At 37.2% G+C, this 19,722-nt stretch overlaps 3 protein-coding genes across 3 annotated transcripts; 2 read left to right on the top strand and 1 right to left on the bottom strand.

The window, feature by feature from the left end:
• Positions 1–128: 128 nt before the first annotated feature.
• On the bottom strand, positions 129–9,270 carry tapt1b (transmembrane anterior posterior transformation 1b). The gene is made up of 14 exons (XM_033969085.2): positions 9,064–9,270; positions 7,955–8,085; positions 7,758–7,876; positions 6,974–7,136; positions 6,468–6,603; positions 4,341–4,438; positions 4,176–4,245; positions 4,005–4,085; positions 3,759–3,868; positions 3,197–3,256; positions 3,021–3,089; positions 2,844–2,920; positions 2,074–2,246; positions 129–2,000 (listed from the first exon to the last, which is right to left on the bottom strand). Exons 1-14 carry the CDS (start codon positions 9,239–9,241, stop codon positions 1,750–1,752), a joined length of 1,716 nt encoding a protein of 571 aa, XP_033824976.1. The 5' UTR covers positions 9,242–9,270; the 3' UTR covers positions 129–1,749.
• Positions 9,271–9,622: 352 nt separating this feature from the next.
• Positions 9,623–13,883, top strand: clrn2 (clarin 2). The gene is made up of 3 exons (XM_033973087.2): positions 9,623–10,144; positions 11,792–11,971; positions 12,051–13,883. The coding sequence occupies exons 1-3, from the start codon at positions 9,892–9,894 to the stop codon at positions 12,317–12,319; spliced, it is 702 nt and encodes a 233-aa protein (XP_033828978.1). The 5' UTR covers positions 9,623–9,891; the 3' UTR covers positions 12,320–13,883.
• A 231-nt stretch (positions 13,884–14,114) lies between these two features.
• Positions 14,115–19,625, top strand: lap3 (leucine aminopeptidase 3). The gene is made up of 13 exons (XM_033972775.2): positions 14,115–14,317; positions 14,398–14,507; positions 15,057–15,111; positions 15,178–15,283; positions 15,403–15,562; positions 17,117–17,281; positions 17,352–17,510; positions 18,456–18,580; positions 18,695–18,783; positions 18,853–18,955; positions 19,029–19,108; positions 19,187–19,299; positions 19,384–19,625. Exons 1-13 carry the CDS (start codon positions 14,228–14,230, stop codon positions 19,568–19,570), a joined length of 1,542 nt encoding a protein of 513 aa, XP_033828666.1. The 5' UTR covers positions 14,115–14,227; the 3' UTR covers positions 19,571–19,625.
• The last annotated feature ends 97 nt before the right edge of the window (positions 19,626–19,722 follow it).

The raw sequence follows: 19,722 nt of genomic DNA, 5'->3' as shown, positions 1-19,722 counted from the left end.
GTATTTTCACAAAACTTTGTCAATGTGATGACTACAGTCTGCCTTGTGAACAAACTCCTTGAATGAAACACTGTTCTAGTGGTGGCTCTCACACCGCAAAGGATCCAAAATAAAGATGCTGAAAAAGTTACAAAGCTATTTTTTTATTCTCCTGCTGCTGTGAAGGAGATGCATTTACACTCATAAAAGGTAAACAACTGTCAAATGCTGATACGGATGTTGTGGTGTTTCAGTTCATTCCATTCAAGCACTTCAAATCACCAGTCTCACAATCAAACACACTGCTAAGGACAATCTTCAAGTCAATAATATCCAAACATAAGTCGCACTCATAACTAAGCCAAAGAATGGAACAAAAAAAAAAAAAGATAGGTGTTGTCCTGAATTAGAATAAATGGAATAGTTTGTGACTGTATGTAAACAAATGTAATTAAAATCACATATCAAATTATGAAAATGAGGCAGTTCAGTGTTGACAAAAATTAGTTGAATTACACCATTCAAAATAATTGCCACAAGTTTGCATCAATTACTCCCAAAATATTCAGTTTGAAAAAGCAAATGCAGGGATGTTTTAGACCAGTGGCCTTCTATCTCATAAAAGGACACCAGTAATAAGGTTTTACAGTTTTCCTAAAGAACAGCATCTAAAATCAATGTTTTTTTAAGCCAACAAAAAATGTCATATATTTTTGGTCACTTTCACTGAATAACTGAATCAATAAATATAATACACTTCACTCTGTTGATGTTATGGGGTTAAATGAAAATAAAAAAGTAAAACAAATTCACAAAATATTGCATAATTAGCCTCTTCTATGAATATGAATAGGTTGTGCCAAAAATAAGTGGTTTGAACTGATGAACAGCCTCATGACAAACAATACATGACGCCTACCATTCTCTGGTGACTCCCTTGGGCCTACCTGTAATTGACTAATCTTTTTTTTCTTTTTTGATGTAGTAGACATTACTATGGTCAATGGGTCTAGGGAAACAGATCTGTAAGGGGAATGGGGGGGTACATTATTTAATATGTAAAAAAAAAAAAAAAGTTTAAGTTCAAAAAGATTCACTTCACATTTTGCTTTGGAACATTCTGACAGCGCTTATTCTGATAAGCTTATATCCTTTAATTGATTTGACTTTATGAAATGTATCAGTCGGGCAGTATTTGGAGATTTGTAGATCTGTAATGAATTATGAGCTTACTTGGCAACAGAAATAAAAGACATGGCAACATGTATAAAATCAATAAAACGTGAGTCTAATTCTTTCTGTAGAGTTACAGCTGCCATGTAAAAATTTAACATCAGTAACTACACGTGCTCTCTGTAATGACTTCAGTGGGGTGTTCAGTCCTGGATAAGTTTTTTGAAAAAATATCAGAAATTTATTCTAAAAATCATTTCAAATACAGGTTTTTATAAAAATTAAAAACTGACTGGTCTGCCCTTCATACAACACTTGTGATTGTGCATGATTGTGTGTTTAAACACATTCTTGCACACACATTCTTGTGTCCACACTTTCACAGTCCAATCTGCACTGCTGAGACACTGTAGGGTACAGCGCACAGAAGCCACGACCATGTGTAGGACACATCTGGCATATGGGCTTGCAGTGACAGCTTTATTCCTTGGCTGGTTTTGTCAGAAATAAATAAATAAATATTTGAGGGTCAGGTGCAAAAGTACAAGTCCAGCCTGACTGCGTGACCCAAACAGTGATCCCTGATTCACACAGCACTCAGTCTATTCGGTTACCACATATGGTGAAGCGGTCAATCTCCAGTAAGTCTTTCTTTGGCATTTTCGGTCTCATGTCTCCTTCTAGGCCTGTGTCCGTGTTGATGATTTTGTTCTCGTCATCTTCGTCGGGCGTAGTGAGGAATGTGTCTGAGTCACTTTTGGGGATAGTGGGAGTGGAGCTGTTGGCCATGTTGGACAAAGGCGGGCTGATGGAAGATACTGTGATCCCTCCTCGATCCGCTGCAGCTTCTGAGAACAGAAAGGTACAGGTCAGAAAATATCAAGCTAGGCCGAGTCATTTTGACAAGAAAATGAAAGGTACCCTGTTGTGGTAAAGTCTGAATGAATTTAATTCGGTGGGCTCTGGAGTTGGCTCTGCTTGAGGCGGCAGATGGAGGAGGGTCAGACAGTTTTTCTTCCATGTTGGCTTCTTTGACAAACACACAAGAGGTGCCCAGTAGCACAATGCTGTTCAGCACCTTCAGAGTGATCATCCTGCACATTTAAATATGAGAGTTATATAAAGGTTTTGGACATAGTCACAGACACAATACATGAGAAAATAAAGTACACTGCTTTATTATGTTAGAGTCTCTCCTTATCTACCATTACTGTTAATAAACAATAGACTCTCACCATCTTCCAGTTTTGTATCTCTGTTTTATCTGTAAATATGTGTTTTTAACTTTGTCTTGTACAGTGTCCTTGAGTGTCCTGAAAGGCACTTTCAAATAAAATGTATTATTATTATTATTTATAAATTTAAAAATATGCAATAACACAAGAAGTTTGTTGTGTTACTTTTTGTTTGTTTGTTGCTTTACAAATTGTATTCATAAATCTGCCTGGGAACACGCATTTGTCCAATAATTTATAAAAGATGCGAGTCTGGTGAATTTATCCAAGTTGACAGACATGACAAGTGGATTAATTGAAAGAAAAGTAAAAAAAAATCTATCAAAGGGGATGGAAAAAATTGATGATGATTAGATTGATGATGTACTATTAAAAAAACATATCAGCTGCATTTCCAAACTTTTCTATCAGTAAGGCTTTTCAGTATTTACATCTGAAATGGTTATGTTTTATTACCCCAAATAGAAGAGAAAAACACACATAAAGGAGAGTGAACCCTGGATCTTCACTGAACTGGTTACCACCCGAATCAACTGAAAGAACAAACGGGAAGTTCATAATTAGTATTAAAATATAAAAAAAACATTGTGTTATGCTTAGAGTAATCATTAGAAGCATTTAATTAGTACTGACCAATAAAGCTAATGGAAGAGGAATGAAGCCCATTCTTCTGGACACAGAGTCACTGTAGTCAGTATAAGCCTGTGGACACATTCAAATACCAGTTTAACACGGTTATTTTTTATCTTCAAAGTGACACACAAGATTTGATGATTGTGTATGAATAAAGGAATGTCTGTATAACTCACATTTTTCTGGCGACTGCTCACAAGATCAAAAGCGAGGCTTGCCCGATATTCACCATAGACCTGAAAGATTGAAAATTATTATTAAGGAGTGAGTTTCAAAACAGATAAAAGTAAAACTTGTGGGGTTTTTTAAGATGATAAAGTTTAACATTGGCCTATGTGGATTATAAGTGACCAGTAAGTGGCATAAATCTATGTGTAAGCAAGGTTTGTGTGATTAGGATGGACAAGCTGGAGATAAAGGGGTTAATCCCTTCCTGTTCACCTGGTATCCCTTACATAACCATGGAGACTTGAAAGATCTGAGACTGACTTATCTCCACATATGTAAGTTAATGTAACATAAATAATTATTTTGAAAAAACAAGAGTATTATAACTATAACTGTTGAATAAATAGGTAAGTATTCAAATCTACCCTAGCAAGTAGCGTGAAATATTTTAATAATGACATAAATCAGTAACAATTTATATTGTCAAATAAGGCTCAATTAGACAAGCACAGTTGTCATGATTCTGAAAGTGTCCTGAAAAAAAGGCTTTAATTTTAAAAAGTGACTTACATCAGCACTAATATCATTGAATTTGGTGATAAAGGCATGCTTGACCACATCCACTGCAACCTCAGAGGCTATGACCATGACCACATCAGGAAACAGCACCCACAAGTGGTCTGAACACAAATACAAAAGTGAAGTTAGTGCACTATTAGTACAAAGGTGTTAGACGTATCTGTAGCAATATATTATGGTGTAGATTTTTCATTGAAATTAATTGTAACCACTATTGTAATTTTGTGCAGCATTTACCAGGGTTCCATGAAAACTGCTCCATGTTCCTCAGACATACAATGAGCAGGAGGATGTAATTGGTGAACCTTTCTTTTATGTCTGTAAAAACAAATCAATCCTTGACTGGCCCACTTTTTACACAGCATCAGAAGGTATGCACACCATTTATATAATTCATATTGTTCTTACCACTATTCGACATTTGGAAAAGATTGTTCTTTTCAAACTTCTTAAAAACACTTCCTTTGATTTCCACAAACTGTGAAATGAGCACAACATCACATCTTATACATATATCTTCTACATACTTCGTACATATATTTATAGTTAAGTTAGCATGTTAATTCTACTTACGTTGTTGGACATCATAATGGTCAATAGAGACTTGTTGTGGGAGTTGAAGGCTACATTGAGAGTGGTGGCCTGGACCATAATAAGGATGGCATGGAGAACTTGGCACATGTTGAGGAAAACTTAATTGTTACATAATACATACAAAATAGTCACTCCTGAACTAAATCACATAAGGAAAAGCTCATGACAAATGCTGAGTAAGATTTTTGTTTATGCGATGCAAATAAACTCTTTGTTGGAATCAATTCCAGCATAATACTGTGCATTTTTACATCATGTACTTAAAATATTTTGTGGATTTGTCAATTATTCATATTATTGTGAATAGAAAAATAATTAATGCTCAATCTCACTACCTCATTGGTAAAAATTTACTTTTAGTCACAGCTCTGTAGACAGAAAAAAATATGTAATATGTCTATGCATATTCCTTTCCAGAGAAAGTGAGGTGACAAAGGAGATATACCCATAACTCCAAGGTGTGACCTTTCTTTTTTATTTAGCTTAGATTTTTATTCCAGCAGGTTTAAAGGTTGCTAAGATTGCCATATTGTTCAGGGTATAGTCTATCCATTTTAACTGGCCCAAGCCAGTAATTAAATAACTGGCGAGGGGCACTGTTGCTGATCAATTTTTTAACATGACTTTGATCTCCTCAAACTGTTTTTAATCAAAAACACTTCAAATTTGTCCAAAAGACACAACAAGAAAGCATTTTTTTTGTTTTTAAATCTATCTTTCACAAAGACTGTTGGACTGGAAAGGAATACAAAAAAAATATATAATTTCTATGTTATACTGTGCCCCATCACAAATAAGCCTCCTGTAGATTTAAAGTCACACGACTCTAGCTATTGCCCTTATAGGAGTAAAATAATGGTAAAAAAAAATTCTGTTAATGTTTGAAAATAACTCAAAAGCGCCATATCAAAAATCAAAAAACATTACTGCAATGAGAATTTTTTTCATAGTAGACAAAAGAAATTTGGTACAAGCTAGCTCATGTCAGAGCAACAAAAAATATATATTATGACCCCACCCTAAACCCTACAGGAACTCAATCCCTATGGGAGGAACCCAAGTTTTGCAAAATGTTTCTCTCATATTTTTTTACATCATGGATTTTTATTCAAAAGACTGGAAAATTGGTCAAAATGAACTAGGCCTGAGTGTGATTACAGACTGGTCTTTTGAATTTTGATAATTCAAAATTGGTGATTGGTAATTTTTAATAGGATTAAATCTTGTGTAACATGGAGTGTCCTATTGAACGACAATAATATATTTTTTGTGCACAATGTTGACCTGAACGCAATGATATACAATTTACATTTTTTTTAATTGACTGTAATATTAAACTAGTCTACAACTTTTGAATGGGGTCAAAAAAATGTACTATTGAGATTCGGCGGTCTTACCATACTGAACAAAAAAAAAAACAATGAGCACATCTATCTATCAACCCTGTTACCATGGCAATGTCAAAAATGTGTCCTTGAAATATATGGAGTTCATACTATTGGACTTGGTTGTAGATGCTGTAGACCAATTCCACTATAAAGATTAATCAAATAGAACAATAAAAAAAAGAGTGAAACTCTTACTGTGTTTCCCTCTTTAAAAACTCAAAATACGTTACACCAGTGGAAGAAGAGTCCAAAGTTTTTAAACATAGAAAGATGAAACCTGACTAAAAATAGCTCATATCATGACAAGTAAAAAAAAATGTGTTATGACCTCACCTAGATATTGTGTGGAACCCGTTTTTGTGCAAAATCATACCCCTCATACTTTGAATATCTCCACCTTGGATTTTCATTAAAAAGGGTTGAAAATTGGTCAAAATAACCTAGACCCATACGCAATTTAAGATTATTGTTTCGATTTTTGATTAATTCAAAAATGTGTTTTAATTCTATTTTCACACTCTTTCCCTTGAAAGATGTTTTTGATGCTATCTAAAAAAAACGTTCCTTGCTTGCTTGCTCTTTGGATGTTTCCAGTTATTTTTAGAACAAGTTCAGGTGGCATCAAAACCGAATTGGGCATGCCACCTAACTTGACCCCATTTACACCACCACCTGCCCTGATACCATCTATAAAGGCCACTATACCAGTCAAGGATACAGACATAGAGCACAGCCATGAAGAAGTGTGGAATCACTCCTATGTGTGCCCTCTTCTTTTCCTTTGGCTCGGTCGCAGTCCAGTACAGAGCATCCAATATGTCCTGGCCAAAGGAGGAGAAGAGGCGATCTGCCACCTGACCATGACAAACAGCATTAGTGTAGAACATCTACATGTACAAGTAGGACCTTCACAAAAATGACTATATTGACTTATCGCTCAATATATGAAAGCTGAAACTATATTTTTAGATCTCAATGAATATATCAATTGTATATCTTTTTTGGACTAGGTTGTTATTTTTTTATTGTAGCTTATGCTTTTAATACATTTAGAAAAGGGTTTAATGGGCTTATCCTGCTTGCACTTATGCTCTGCTAGTGGTAGAAAAGACAAGGTTCAATATGTTCATTTATTGTGGTATATTTATGTAGCAGTATATCATAATCCACAATTTGTGACAAGCCCCCTAGGTTCAAGTCCCATAGGTTAACTTATTTCCATACCTCTAACATGTTATAGATGATGTAGAGCTTGATGACAGACTGGCCCCGTATGAGGTGGTACATCATGGCATAGTCCACATAACTCATCATGGAGTAACAAAGCACCATGATGAAGCCTTTGAGCACATCACACACCTGGGCCGGCTGCAGCAGACGGGAACCACTGATAGAAGCAGAATAGACACAGAAAACATACTTTAACCTAAAGACCATAGTCTTAGTTTATAGTCATAGTCATAGAGTCAATTTTAAAGCTATGCATGGTATAAAGATGGGCCATATAAAAAATATCAATAATATTGTTGTGAATGTTGTTTTGAAAATATGGGGTTAAAATAAAAAGTCCAATAAAAAAAAGTTGCATACTGATAAGCTAAAAACACAAAAAAACCTAGTGTTTAGGCAACAAATAATATTTCTGCATTTTGTGGCAATTTTACAGCTCTTTCACATTTGTCCAATACTTTGTCTTCCATCAACACATTTAAAGGCATGGTTTTGCACATTCTTTTGGACAATAATCCAGACGTTCCAAATATATAAATGTGTAGAACTCACATATCACAAATATCATATATCACTCTGTAAGGCAGATAAGGTGGTGAACCTTCCACCAGAAAAGTTACATAGTGCACCTTTAAACCATCTATACATATGAAATACTTTAAGATTGCAAACTGTGAAGGTCAATAAAAATGAAAAACATTTTGTAGCAAATGTCACGCTAATCCCTGCTTCTATGCTACTCTACAGTCACTACCTTGTCCAACGTTGTACAACCTACCTGAGACCACAACACGGAACTGTGACCAGCCTTAAAAGTGCCAGGATTACTCTGAGGGGCAACAAGGTGAACACATAGAGAAAAGCATCCAGGCACAGGAAGAAGCCAAATGTCATCAGCTGAAAAAGATTCAAGAGTCATCAAAGACAGTCCTTATTTTAAAAAGAATGATGAAATGAACAGGCCACCATGGTTACCTTCTCCAGCTCCTTAGGGATGCGAAGGCAGGTGTAGACCTTCTCTCGCCGTTCGGTGTATTTGGCTTCATTGTGTTCCAGGAAGTAACCTCTGGTCAGCTCAGTGGTAATGAACCTCAACAGAGAAAGGTCTAAAAGGGAACAAAATTTAATATATACACATACATATTTTATATATATATATATATATATATATATATATATATATATATATATATATATATATATATATATATATATATATATATATATATATATATATATATATTGATATGCATGCAATCAAATGGATTTTGCCAAAACCACACATATATATATTTTAGCAAGTGACCTCACAAATTGTCTAGTATATCTTGTTTCCCCATAGTTACCTGAAATACTAGACTGGAACATGGTAAGAGCTAAGGTTTAGCCAAATGAAATCTGTACTATGTACTATGTACAGATCATGTAATGTTTTATTAATGCATTATTTTTTATTTGGATTTTTTTTCAAAAGCCTTTGGGTAAACTGATCAAGTATTGTAATGGCCATTCTGAACAACTAAACTAAAAATCTGGTCCCCTTGAAGCTTATCCTCCATCAATCTGCATTTACTCGTTTTCTTTACTTATTGAATCTGGCATTCCAAGCTGAAATGATTTCAGCAATGCTAAAAATCAGGTCGACTTTAAGTCGTTTTGTGCTTAGCAACTATAGGGAACAGTATGCTCCACAAAGGAGTGGTGGTAGTAAGCAAGAAGTAATTCATGTGGATGTTATGTAACAGTGTACAGAGAAGGCTGCTCAGCTACAGTCACTTGTCAATGCGTCAAATGTACACTACTATAAATAAAGGCCAAATAAACTAAAAAGTAAAATGTCATGTCAGCTGAACGCCCCGTGTGCAGACTTGGACAGGAGCCTAAGGCTGCACGGTGTACTGAACGGATAGATATGTACGCGCGCAGTGGTTCACAGTGAAAGACTATAAAATACATGTTCTGTGTGTATTTATGGCTGTATCAAAAGAAGATATTCTGCAATCACAGGGATTAACTGTCAAATTAGCGCTAATAAACAGTGCAATAAACAGTGCATACGGCAGGGCAGGGTGGCTCGTATTTACCTGAGAGGTTGCGTTTCTTGGCTTTACTGTCAGCAATTTTGGTCTTAAAGCCCAGAGCTTCCGTGACGCCATCCTCGGCTTTGTTCTTGTCTGTTCTGGCATTCCTTCGGCTCCTCTCTCGGTCATCTTTATCCTTTTCTTTTTCCTCACCCAGACTGGACGACAGCGAGTCGGCCATCTTCAGTCAGTTCTGCTGCCTGCGTCTGCGAGACTGCGTAAACAGAGACGTCATCACGTAACAGGGTTCACAGTCAGCAGAGGGCGCCACACTCACCAAAGTGCTGAGTATGTGGTATATAATTATCATGAGACACTAGAAGCTTTAGATCAGTGTTCCCAAAATGTGTTCATGATGATTTACATAGAATTTCACAATTTAAATGTAATTTAATTTTAAGGCATCAAAAGCCTACTTACAGTTATCTATATCCGGCAAACTTGCACCGTGACCTTTTAGGTGGAAGTTGTCTATCTATTGCTTCAATTAATTAGAACACGCTCAGATTGTTTTATAAATGAATGTCCAGTTTAAATGCCAACTGTAAAGGTTAATTCCAGCCGTGCATTAGGAGAAGGCAGTGGAGAGCTGGCTCACAGAGCAGGGATAGAGTTTCCCGGTAAGAGATCTCTGACCAGCGTGGATTCGGTTTCTTCTTTGGAACATCTCATCACACGCACCATCTCAACATCAGTAGTCGTTGCTTTTTCCAGGCCATGCTTTATTTTTGGGACTAAACTCCACGGTAAACTCATGGTGGTGGTGGAGCTCACACCGCGGTCGCTGCCCGGCGTCGTGTCTCTTCTCTCGGGGCACCATGGGTCCATAAAATGCCTTCTCTGTGGAAACAGATCACATTCTCCGCTGCCTCGGTGCTCTGTGTGGGGTCGGTGGTCCTGTTGGTCGTGGCCTTGTCTACAGAGCGCTGGATCACTGGCCGGATTCTGTGTAAAACAGGCGCAGAGATAGTCAATGCTTCAAACCCCGAGATGGAACAGTTCATGGGACACATTTACTTCGGATTATTCCGAGGAGGAAAGACCAAGAACTGTGGGCTTGGGAATAGACGCTCCAAGATCTACAGTAAGCCATTGACCGTACCCATACCCATAGGCTATGAATTAATTTAGTGTTCAAGCACACACAAGTAAACAATGTTTGCTGCACTTTAACCAAATAATAGTCTATTTAGCCTATACAATAATATTTATAATTAATAAAACTTGGCTATAAAAGTAAGTCTGTATGGTAAGATCTCACATTGTAGGCTACAACATAGGACCATTACCCAAACAGTAGGGCCAGATGAAAACATAACCTGAAAATTCACAGATCTATGTGCACTGCAGTTGAATAGGTCTATATTTTATTTGTAAAACATTTTGACGAAGGCTTATCTAAATATGTACTTTTATTTCACCACAGTAATTTGCTATTTGCCCCCTCCAGACCACAGGCATGTAATACATGCATGCTTGTGTTACACGTTCAAGTTCCACAGGTGTTGTGCTGAGAATTCTACTGAGATTTAGTGTGTGTGTGATAGTTTACTATACTATATTACACAAAATTGACTCTTGTGAGCTTTAAGCCATGATAGAATGTTTGTCACCTCATCAAAATATACCTGGAGTTGTGTTTTGTTTCATTCACACATGCTTCAGTAATTCTTTATTATTAGACTGTCCACTTTTCCAAAGCTCAATATGCTCTGTTCCACCTTGTGATGTCATGTAGTGGTAATTTTCAAGCTACCTTTTACCTTTTCAAGTAAAGGTTCAGGTTCAGTAGAGATTGGCAATTCAGAGCTGATATTATTCAAATGAATGTTATGAATTTGTATGGAGTTTAAAAATACAGTGGAACACCTGTATTACCACATGACATCACAAGGTTGAGTTTTTTTTTCATTTGAGATAAGAACACATCTTAAATTTGTAGAGTTTGAGTAGTAGTAGTAGTAGTAGTAGTAGTAATAGTAGTGGTGCCTCTAGGAGTAGGACTACTGCTTGTGCGTAAATGGCACTTGTGCCATTACCCTGTGACAATGACAGCAGAAGCGCATCATATCAGAATGAGGATACAGAGGCTGCTTAAATAGGGGCTATTAAACTTATGATTTATTTACTGAAGGTGTAGGCTTTTGTCAACGATGGAGAGCCTCTTGCTGTGTGCACAGCTGCAGACCATGGTTACATATCTAAATCTGTGCGTGAAGAGGGCGACTTAAGTCTCCCATAGCTCCAAGTTGAGTTAACTCAGCCACAGACTTGGATGTGGAGGTCCACAGGTCTACAGTGCTGACACATTCATTTCAGTGCTGCCTCATGGGCTCATCTTACCATTGGTGATGCAGCCTTGCCTTTTATGCAAGAGCAGTAATCCTACTTCTAGAGGCAGTACTATTACTACTACTACACCTACAACTACAACTACTACTATGACCACTACCACTACTACTACGAGGCTACTGCTACTACAGGTGGGAAAAGTCATGCCAACATCAGTAGCTTAGCTTATATCTCATCATACAAATGGGCAAAAGTGGATAGATTCTCCACTGATGCTGTAGTCCTTTGTTTTACATATCATGTTATTTCATGATAACTTTGTATCATATTTTAATTTTAATAATTTTTTTTTTTTTTTTATATGTTAAAACATGATTTTTTTAAGTACAAATTTGGCAGTTGTATTCTGCTGTAAGGAACAAATGTTATTTTGTTTCAGTTTTCCCCAAACTGGTGCGGACACTCAATGGTGGATTGCATATCATGGTCATCCTCTTCCTGCTGGCAGCTATGGGATTTGCTGTGGTCAGTTTGTCCTTTAGCATTTACAATGCACGCAAGGTTCCCTACCAGAGCATCAAGGGCCACAAAGGACTCTACCTGTGGAACATTATTGCAGGTATAGTAAAATGGTTGTAAGACACACCCAGTTATTTTTATTATCCATACGACTCTAATTCCCCAATCTTTCTTTTCAGGATTACTCGGATCGCTCGGAGTGCTTTGCTTCATTGCCGCTATGAGACACCACAGTCTGACAGAGCGAGTAGCCAACTATGAGGAAAAGCTCTTCATCCTGGTGGTGATCTCTGATAGACTGGACTTTTCATTTTTCCTGGTTGTGGGCAGTATAGTGACTCACATAGCTGCCTGTGGAGTAGTTGCCATGAGCCGTATCAAGCTGCCCAAACCTAAGGTGAAGAAGCCCGAGGAGCCCACCATTGCTGCACTAGATCTTCTGTATTAAACCACAGCAGAGTCTTACAGCATCATTAGTGTGGACATTGCATTACATGCACATTTTTCTCAATAGGTTGAGTTCACGTGACATTACAATATTCTGTAATTCCTATAATGTATAATTGAGGTGAAGGACAAGTCAGTTTATATGGTGAAATTTGAACATCAAATTGCACATTTGTTGACCTAATTTGTGGTAATATCTCTGTATTTACTGGGTGTATCCTCAAGAAACAAAAACTCACTCAAAGTTCAATGTTCAACACATTTCTTCCAAAAACAGTGAATCTCCCATAGAGCTATACAGGGCTCTGTTCTCCATCTGAAATTATGACACAATCTGTAGAGGTTATGCAGATCACATCAATACCTTTCAAACTTTATTAGAGAGTGGCAAAGGTATATGAGTGTCAATGGTGAGTAATGTAAGAGCTCAAAACACATCTAAAATGTGAAAGTGCTGCTACAGCATAATAACAAATATAAAACTCTACAACTCTGCTAAATATTTAGTTTGTACCTGACATCTAAAGCAAGAAAATTATTTCAACAGTAATAGAAAACCAGTTAACAGTAAAACAACAGCTACACTGCAAACTACACGCATGTTTATCACTTATACAGACTTTGGATCAGACACAGTTGAACTGAACCTTTCTCTCCTTAAATAACATTTCTGAGTCTGTGTGAGGAAAGAATTATTGTGGCTAAAAAACAACTCCACGGACAAAAATGAGGCAATAAAACGCAAAGAAGCACATTTTTCAGTTATGCTGCCCATAGTTCTGCCACTCAGTTGAGGGGCATTTTTCAAGTCAAAATTATGTCAGTGCATAATTATATCATTATAATGTATTTCAGAATCAGTTCTTTTTAATAATGTGATTTTAATCATACTTTATTCTTGATAGTTTATACTTGAGGGCTACACTGTTCACTTTTTAAAATAGACACCTGACACATCTGTTATGTGTCATCTCAGAAAATGTGTTCTATTTTACAATGAAGAGAGTAAACAAAGGGTTTGTTTATTCTTATACTTGCCAAACAAACACCACATAGGACTCCTGAGCCCTTGTGGACATCTTTTACATATGCACTACACCAGTGGTTCTCAAATGAAAAAAATACCTTCTGAGTATCACCAGATCTAAACCAAATCTAAAATAGGACTATTGTAGATCTAAACCAGGGCTAAAACATACACAAATGGGACTACACATATGCTTTAGTTTTAAACAAGAATTTACTGTAATGAGTACAAAAAATGTAGATTAAACCAAGAGAGAAACAGCAGATTACTGGCAGGAACTTGCTTACCACAAGTCGTCCACGTACCACAATCTGAGAATCACTGCACCACTCAAAATGCTATTGAATGTCTTTTTATTTGTATCCCGAGATTATTTTTCATGACTTGGATGGCTGCATGCATGCTAGTGAGCTTGTCTTGCACTGACTGAATTAAATTCTACTAACCTTTATACTATTCATTTCCATGTATAGCAACAATTATTGTGTATATAAATGTATTTTAATCTTTAAGTGAAGAAATAAATAAGAATTTATGTAAATGCATTATGGATTATCCAGGGAAAACAATGACTATTTTTTACACACACTGTAGTAGGTGAGGTTGCAGTAGATCAAAGCATAATGTTGACTTCATCATTACAGATTTTATTTTAAGGTGGAGGTCGAGGCAGTGTAGTTCAATAATATGTATAGTCATGGACCGAATTCACCACTAGATGGAGACAAATAAGACACTTTTAAACCTTGTTATTGGTGACGTAATAAACAGGCGACTGAGGTCCTTTGGCTGCACGACCCACGGATTTATTGAAATAAGGCACGACCTGATCATAAGCCTTTATTTGATCACATATATCTCATTTTATTTACCAAAAAACAGATGACAATGCTTTTATTGAGACGATGTTTGTCGGGGAGGAACTTCTGCAGGAGGTTTTCCACCTCGCATAGTTATTTCAGTGACAGAAAAGTAAGTATTGAGCAGATGTGAAGGTGTGCACTGACTTTGAGCTATTATGTTTTTAATATTTATCTGACTGAGTTCTGTAGGGTTTGGTGCTTGGTGTGTTTGAGAGGGAAGGAGAGGGCCATCACCTAACAGAGGCAGCAGCAGGATTTGATAAAAGTATATCTGGAAAACTTTCAGAGCTCCTAAAAATGTAAGTTATAATGGTGTTGGTAAAGCATATTTTGTAATTGTTATAATAGTTCAATTTGAGAATTTAAGTAACTATGTTAAAGTAAATGGATAATTTAGCCGTCAGTCTTCTTGGACATTCATTGAACTTGGTGGGGGTTGTGAGTGACTGAGTGACTGGTCCCTTGCCCCAATAATTTTGAGCTAGACGTGGGTGGCAAGCTAGTAATGTTTCATTAGCACAGTATTTACTAGTTCTGGTGCTTCTATTCAGTGTATTATAAATGCCTGAGTAGACAACTGTGAGTTTGTTTCATACAATTAGGCTTATAATAATTATGTAGTGCAATATATTGCTACAGAAAATATTGCGATAAACAGTGACCTTGAAGAGCATTCTATCAGGATTGTGACCTTTTTGAGCCATACTATAAAGAAATGCCATTTGCGTTAATAGTTAATTGAACACGCTAGAACATAATTAGTATCTATAAATAGTCATAGATGTATCATTAATCTATCCGCATTGAAAAAGCATCAGTAAATCAGTTTTACGCAATTATTTGTTTAGATCTGGACCTTCTCTCAAGAAAGGCAAAAGCAGATTATTTTATGGACTACATGAGGTAATTAATTTACACTGGAGTTTAACCTAGTATTAAGCATTTGTGTAATATTTATATGTGCTCTAGGACTTTGCATGCATTGCTGTAGTTGGGCTGGGCAAGGCTGACTCTGGTGTGTGTGGAGCTGAGAATTGGGACACCAGCAAAGAAAACATCAGAGCAGCCGTATCTAGTAAGTTTCACACACTACTCTATTATTTCACAATTTTTGACACCAAACAAAAGATGCCTATTGGAAGTGTGTAAATGTGCTGTTTCAGAATAACTAGCTTCACTGTGCGGTGTGTCCAGATGGTTGCAGGTTACTACAGGACTTGGAGGTAAAACATGTTGATGTGGATGGCTGTGGTGATGCCCAGTCTGCAGCTGAAGGTGCTGTTCTGGGTTTGTTTAACTACGACCAACTGAAAACAAAGAAGAAGACAAAAGTAACAACACAGCTTCATGGAAGGTAAAAATATAGTTATTAGATTTGGGAAAATATATAATTGCAATTGTGATTAGATTTGTGATTTATGGTTTAATAATATTATATTCACATTTTAAATGTGCCAAGAAGAATTGACAAAAAAATTTAATATGAAATGACAAACTAATACAAGAATCAGATTTCAAAACATGTTTATAAAGATCTAAACTATAGGTTTAGCAGTTTATATGCAGAATAAGACAGGATATTGTGTTCTTTATATGGTACTTGCAGCCTTTACAATTTTGCTAATCATTTCCTTTCAAATTGTGTTTTGATTCAGTTGCTATTAATCTATCAGTCCCAATAGTTATTGGGTAAATCTCAGCAGTCGTGTTTAGAGACAGTGGTTACATTTACATGAGTAATATTGCTACAATAATCAGATATTAACCCATTAGGCAGTAACTCAGTTGGTAGAGCGCTCATTCTCTGAAAGGCTGGCGGTTCGAATCCTCCACTTGACTTAAATATCATTGTTAAAGCGGTCAGATACACTGATCGCCAGGTTGGCGGTGCGATTCCAGCTCCCGTAGATGAGTACTGTTGTTGTGTTGTTGTTTGTTTGTCTGCGTACACTATTTGACACTGTATGAATGTGTGTGTGAATGGATGAGTGGTTCCTTAATGTAAAGTACCTTGGAGGGAAAGAGCTATATAAATGGGACCATTTACATGATATTTGGTGTTTGTTGTTTGTTTGCACAAAAGAAAACCTGATGATGAAAAACACCTGGACACATGTGTCAGTTAATCATTGTATTTTTGCAGTAGCTGTTTAGTGTAAATACATGCCCAAGAGTAAAAACTCTTTAAATTCTCAATATTTTTTGTCTTTTGATGAATAGATATTATAGATAGATACACATACAATGTTAAAAACACAGTTGATGACATGCACCGAAATGCCAAAGGAATTCTCCTTCTATCTTTAGTTGAAAGAGGTAAGTAAAAAAAAAAAAGTAAATAAAAAGTTTCTAAGTGTTCATGAGGTGTATCTGGCACTCCCAGAACACAGGACTGACTCCACTGTGGCACAGCAGAAATTCTGCTGCAACGCTACTGAGATAAACTGCCTCAGCTTTGGGAGGTGGTACTGCCTTGACTTCTTAACCACAGGGAAGATGTGTTTGTCCCATTTCAGGTCCTCAGTGACTCCAACATATGTGTCCTACCTTATCCCCATCCTAGAGTCCACCACCATCTCAGTTTTAGAGAGTTTGATGACCAGGCTGTTTTCCTTACAGCAACCTGCCAGCAGAGCAACCGCTGCACAAAAGGCAGCTTCATTGTTGTTGGCGTCCAACCACCACCGTGTGTTACATTAGTTTGCCCTTTTGTTGCTGTTTTCTGTGTCTAAACCTGCACATATATAATGGTTTACATGACATTTCAATAATTTGTCAATACTCCAGAAATCAGATAATGATCAGATTTTTTGTGAGCATGTAGCATGGCCACTGGCATATAACATAATAAATATGTACATGTACAATATTAGGATCATTTACATTTTTTTTATTTATTATTATTTAGCGCTGACTCTACTGGATGGGCAAAAGGAGTCGTTTACGCAGAAGGCCAAAACCTGGCACGGCTACTTATGGAAGCTCCTGCCAATCACATAACTCCCACAGCTTTTGCAAATATAATTGAAGAGAAAATATCATCTAATGCGCAACAGGTCACCATTCATAAGAGGTCTGAGGCAATCTTTTTCCGTCAATAAATTTAATTTCAATACAAGTTTTAATGAATGCTGATTTGACAGGTCCAAGGCATGGATAGAGGAGCAGCAGATGGGGGCTTTTCTGAGTGTGGCTAGAGGTTCAGAGGAGCCCCCCCTTTTCTTGGAGCTCCACTACAATGGGTCACCTGACAGCACACAGCCACCACTGTTGTTCGTTGGCAAAGGCATCACTTTTGACAGGTAAAACAAACAACAGTAGTTCCTTTTCCACCTGATGAATTATAATTAGAGGCTTGCTGTATTTTAGTCATTTTATTAAAAAACAATAATAACAATAAAATAAAATAAATAAATATATATACACAGTGCCTATCATCCCTCTGCAACTTTTTCACATATTGTCACTTCAAAACCACAAATTTAAATACATTTTCTTAGCATTTTATGTGAATGAGCAACACAAGTGTGAAGTGGAAGGAAATATTTTACAAGATCTCCAATTTTTTTTTAGATAAAAAACTTAAAAGTGCAGTGTGCAAAAGTATTCAGCCCCCTTTTTCTTAAATGCAGCCAATTGCTTTTAGAAGTTGCCTGATGATTTTGGAAAGATTGAATGTTGACCTAATGACTAAAGAGTCCACCCGTGTGTAATCTTGTCTCAGTATAAATAAAGCTGTATTGTGAAGGCCACAGAAGTTTAAGAGAGTGTTGGGGAGCAAACCACAAAATAAAGTCAAAGGAGCACACCAAACAGGTCAGAGAAAAAGTTGTGGTGAAGTTTAAAGCGAGGCTTGGATCTTACTAAGTGTTGAACATCTCAAGGAGCACTGTTCATCATCCGGACATGGAAAGAATATGGCACAACTGCAAACCACCCAGACATGGCCGTCCACCAAAACTTACAGAACGAACAAGAAGAGCACTCATCAGAGATGCAGCCAGGAGGCCCATGGTGACTCTGGAAGAGCTGCAAAGATCCACAGCTCAGGTGGGGGAATCTGTTCACAGGACAACTTAGTCATGCACTAGAGAAATCTGGTCTTTATGGAAGAGTGGCAAGAAGAAGAAGAAGCCATTGTGGAAAACCATCCATAAGAAGCCTTGTTTGCAGTTTGCTAAAAGTCATTCAATCATCTCAATACAACAATGTATTTAAGTATGTTTATGTGCTTATTTTTGTGGCAGTGGTGGTATTTCTCTGAAGCCCTCACAGTCTATGGATGCCATGAGGGCAGATATGGGAGGGGCAGCCACTGTGTGTGCTTCCGTGGTCACAGCTGCAGCTCTTAAACTGCCAGTCAACCTGATTGGTAAGCTTAGTTTATATACTTGGTGCACACAGAACTTAGGATAACCAAAAAAATAAAAATAAATAAATAGGTGGTTGATGGGCACAGTTATGGTCATTTTTAAATTTCTTTTAGGCCTGGCTCCCTTGTGTGAGAATATGCCCAGTGGAAAGGCTACCAAACCTGGGGATGTAGTCAAAGCCAAGAATGGAAAGACTATTCAGGTGAAGGCATAAATATTTCAGTGTTGTAGTTAGATTTGTTTGAAATATATTTAAGTGGTTTTGTTCCAGGTTGACAACACTGATGCAGAAGGCAGACTCATTCTTGCTGATGCCCTGTGTTATGGACACACATTCAATCCCAGAGCTATTGTCAATGTTGCTACACTTACTGGTGACGTGTTTATTTAATTAGGCTAAAATATTACAAATTCAGATTTCACATCTAATACTGTCCCGTTTTACAGGTGCTATGGATGTAGCTCTTGGCTCAGGAGCCACAGGGGTCTTCACAAACTCTGACTGGCTGTGGGAGCAGCTACATAAGGTACTGTTAGGTTCTAATGTCTCATTGTGTATGTGTCAACTCCATTTTCCTGCTCTGACTACTGCTGTGTGTATATAGGCCAGTGTTGTGACTGGTGACAGAGTATGGAGGATGCCTCTGTTCCAGCACTATACCAAACAGGTGACAGACAGCCAGCTGGCTGACCTCAACAACATTGGCAAGTACAGCCGGTATGTATGTCATGCTCAGTGACTGCCACCTATAGAGAGATCTCAGTGTCTGGTAGCTCTAATATTCTTACCACTTTGCTCTAGGTCTGGAGGAGCATGCACAGCTGCTGCCTTTCTGAGAGAGTTTGTCAGTCTTCCACACTGGGCTCATCTGGATATTGCTGGAGTGATGAGCAACAAAGATGAGGTTCCATATTTAAGAAAAGGAATGTCTGGAAGACCAACACGTACTTTAGTTGAGTTTGCAGCTGGTTTGGCTAAGAGTGGTTGATTGTGTAAATTTATTTTGTTCTTGGAGGTAATAAAAAAGCACTTTTATAAATACATGTTGTTTGAAAAGCAGAACTCATTTTATTAGACCAAACAATCCTTGGCTATTGTGACTGGCCCAAATACCTGAACAGAACACTGTCCTCATGAAAT

This window comes from Periophthalmus magnuspinnatus, chromosome 1 (genome assembly GCF_009829125.3).
Source record: "Periophthalmus magnuspinnatus isolate fPerMag1 chromosome 1, fPerMag1.2.pri, whole genome shotgun sequence".
NCBI lineage: Eukaryota > Metazoa > Chordata > Actinopteri > Gobiiformes > Gobiidae > Periophthalmus > Periophthalmus magnuspinnatus.
The sequence above is the reverse complement of the archived record's forward strand: the minus strand, read 5'-3'. Positions and strand labels throughout refer to the sequence as shown.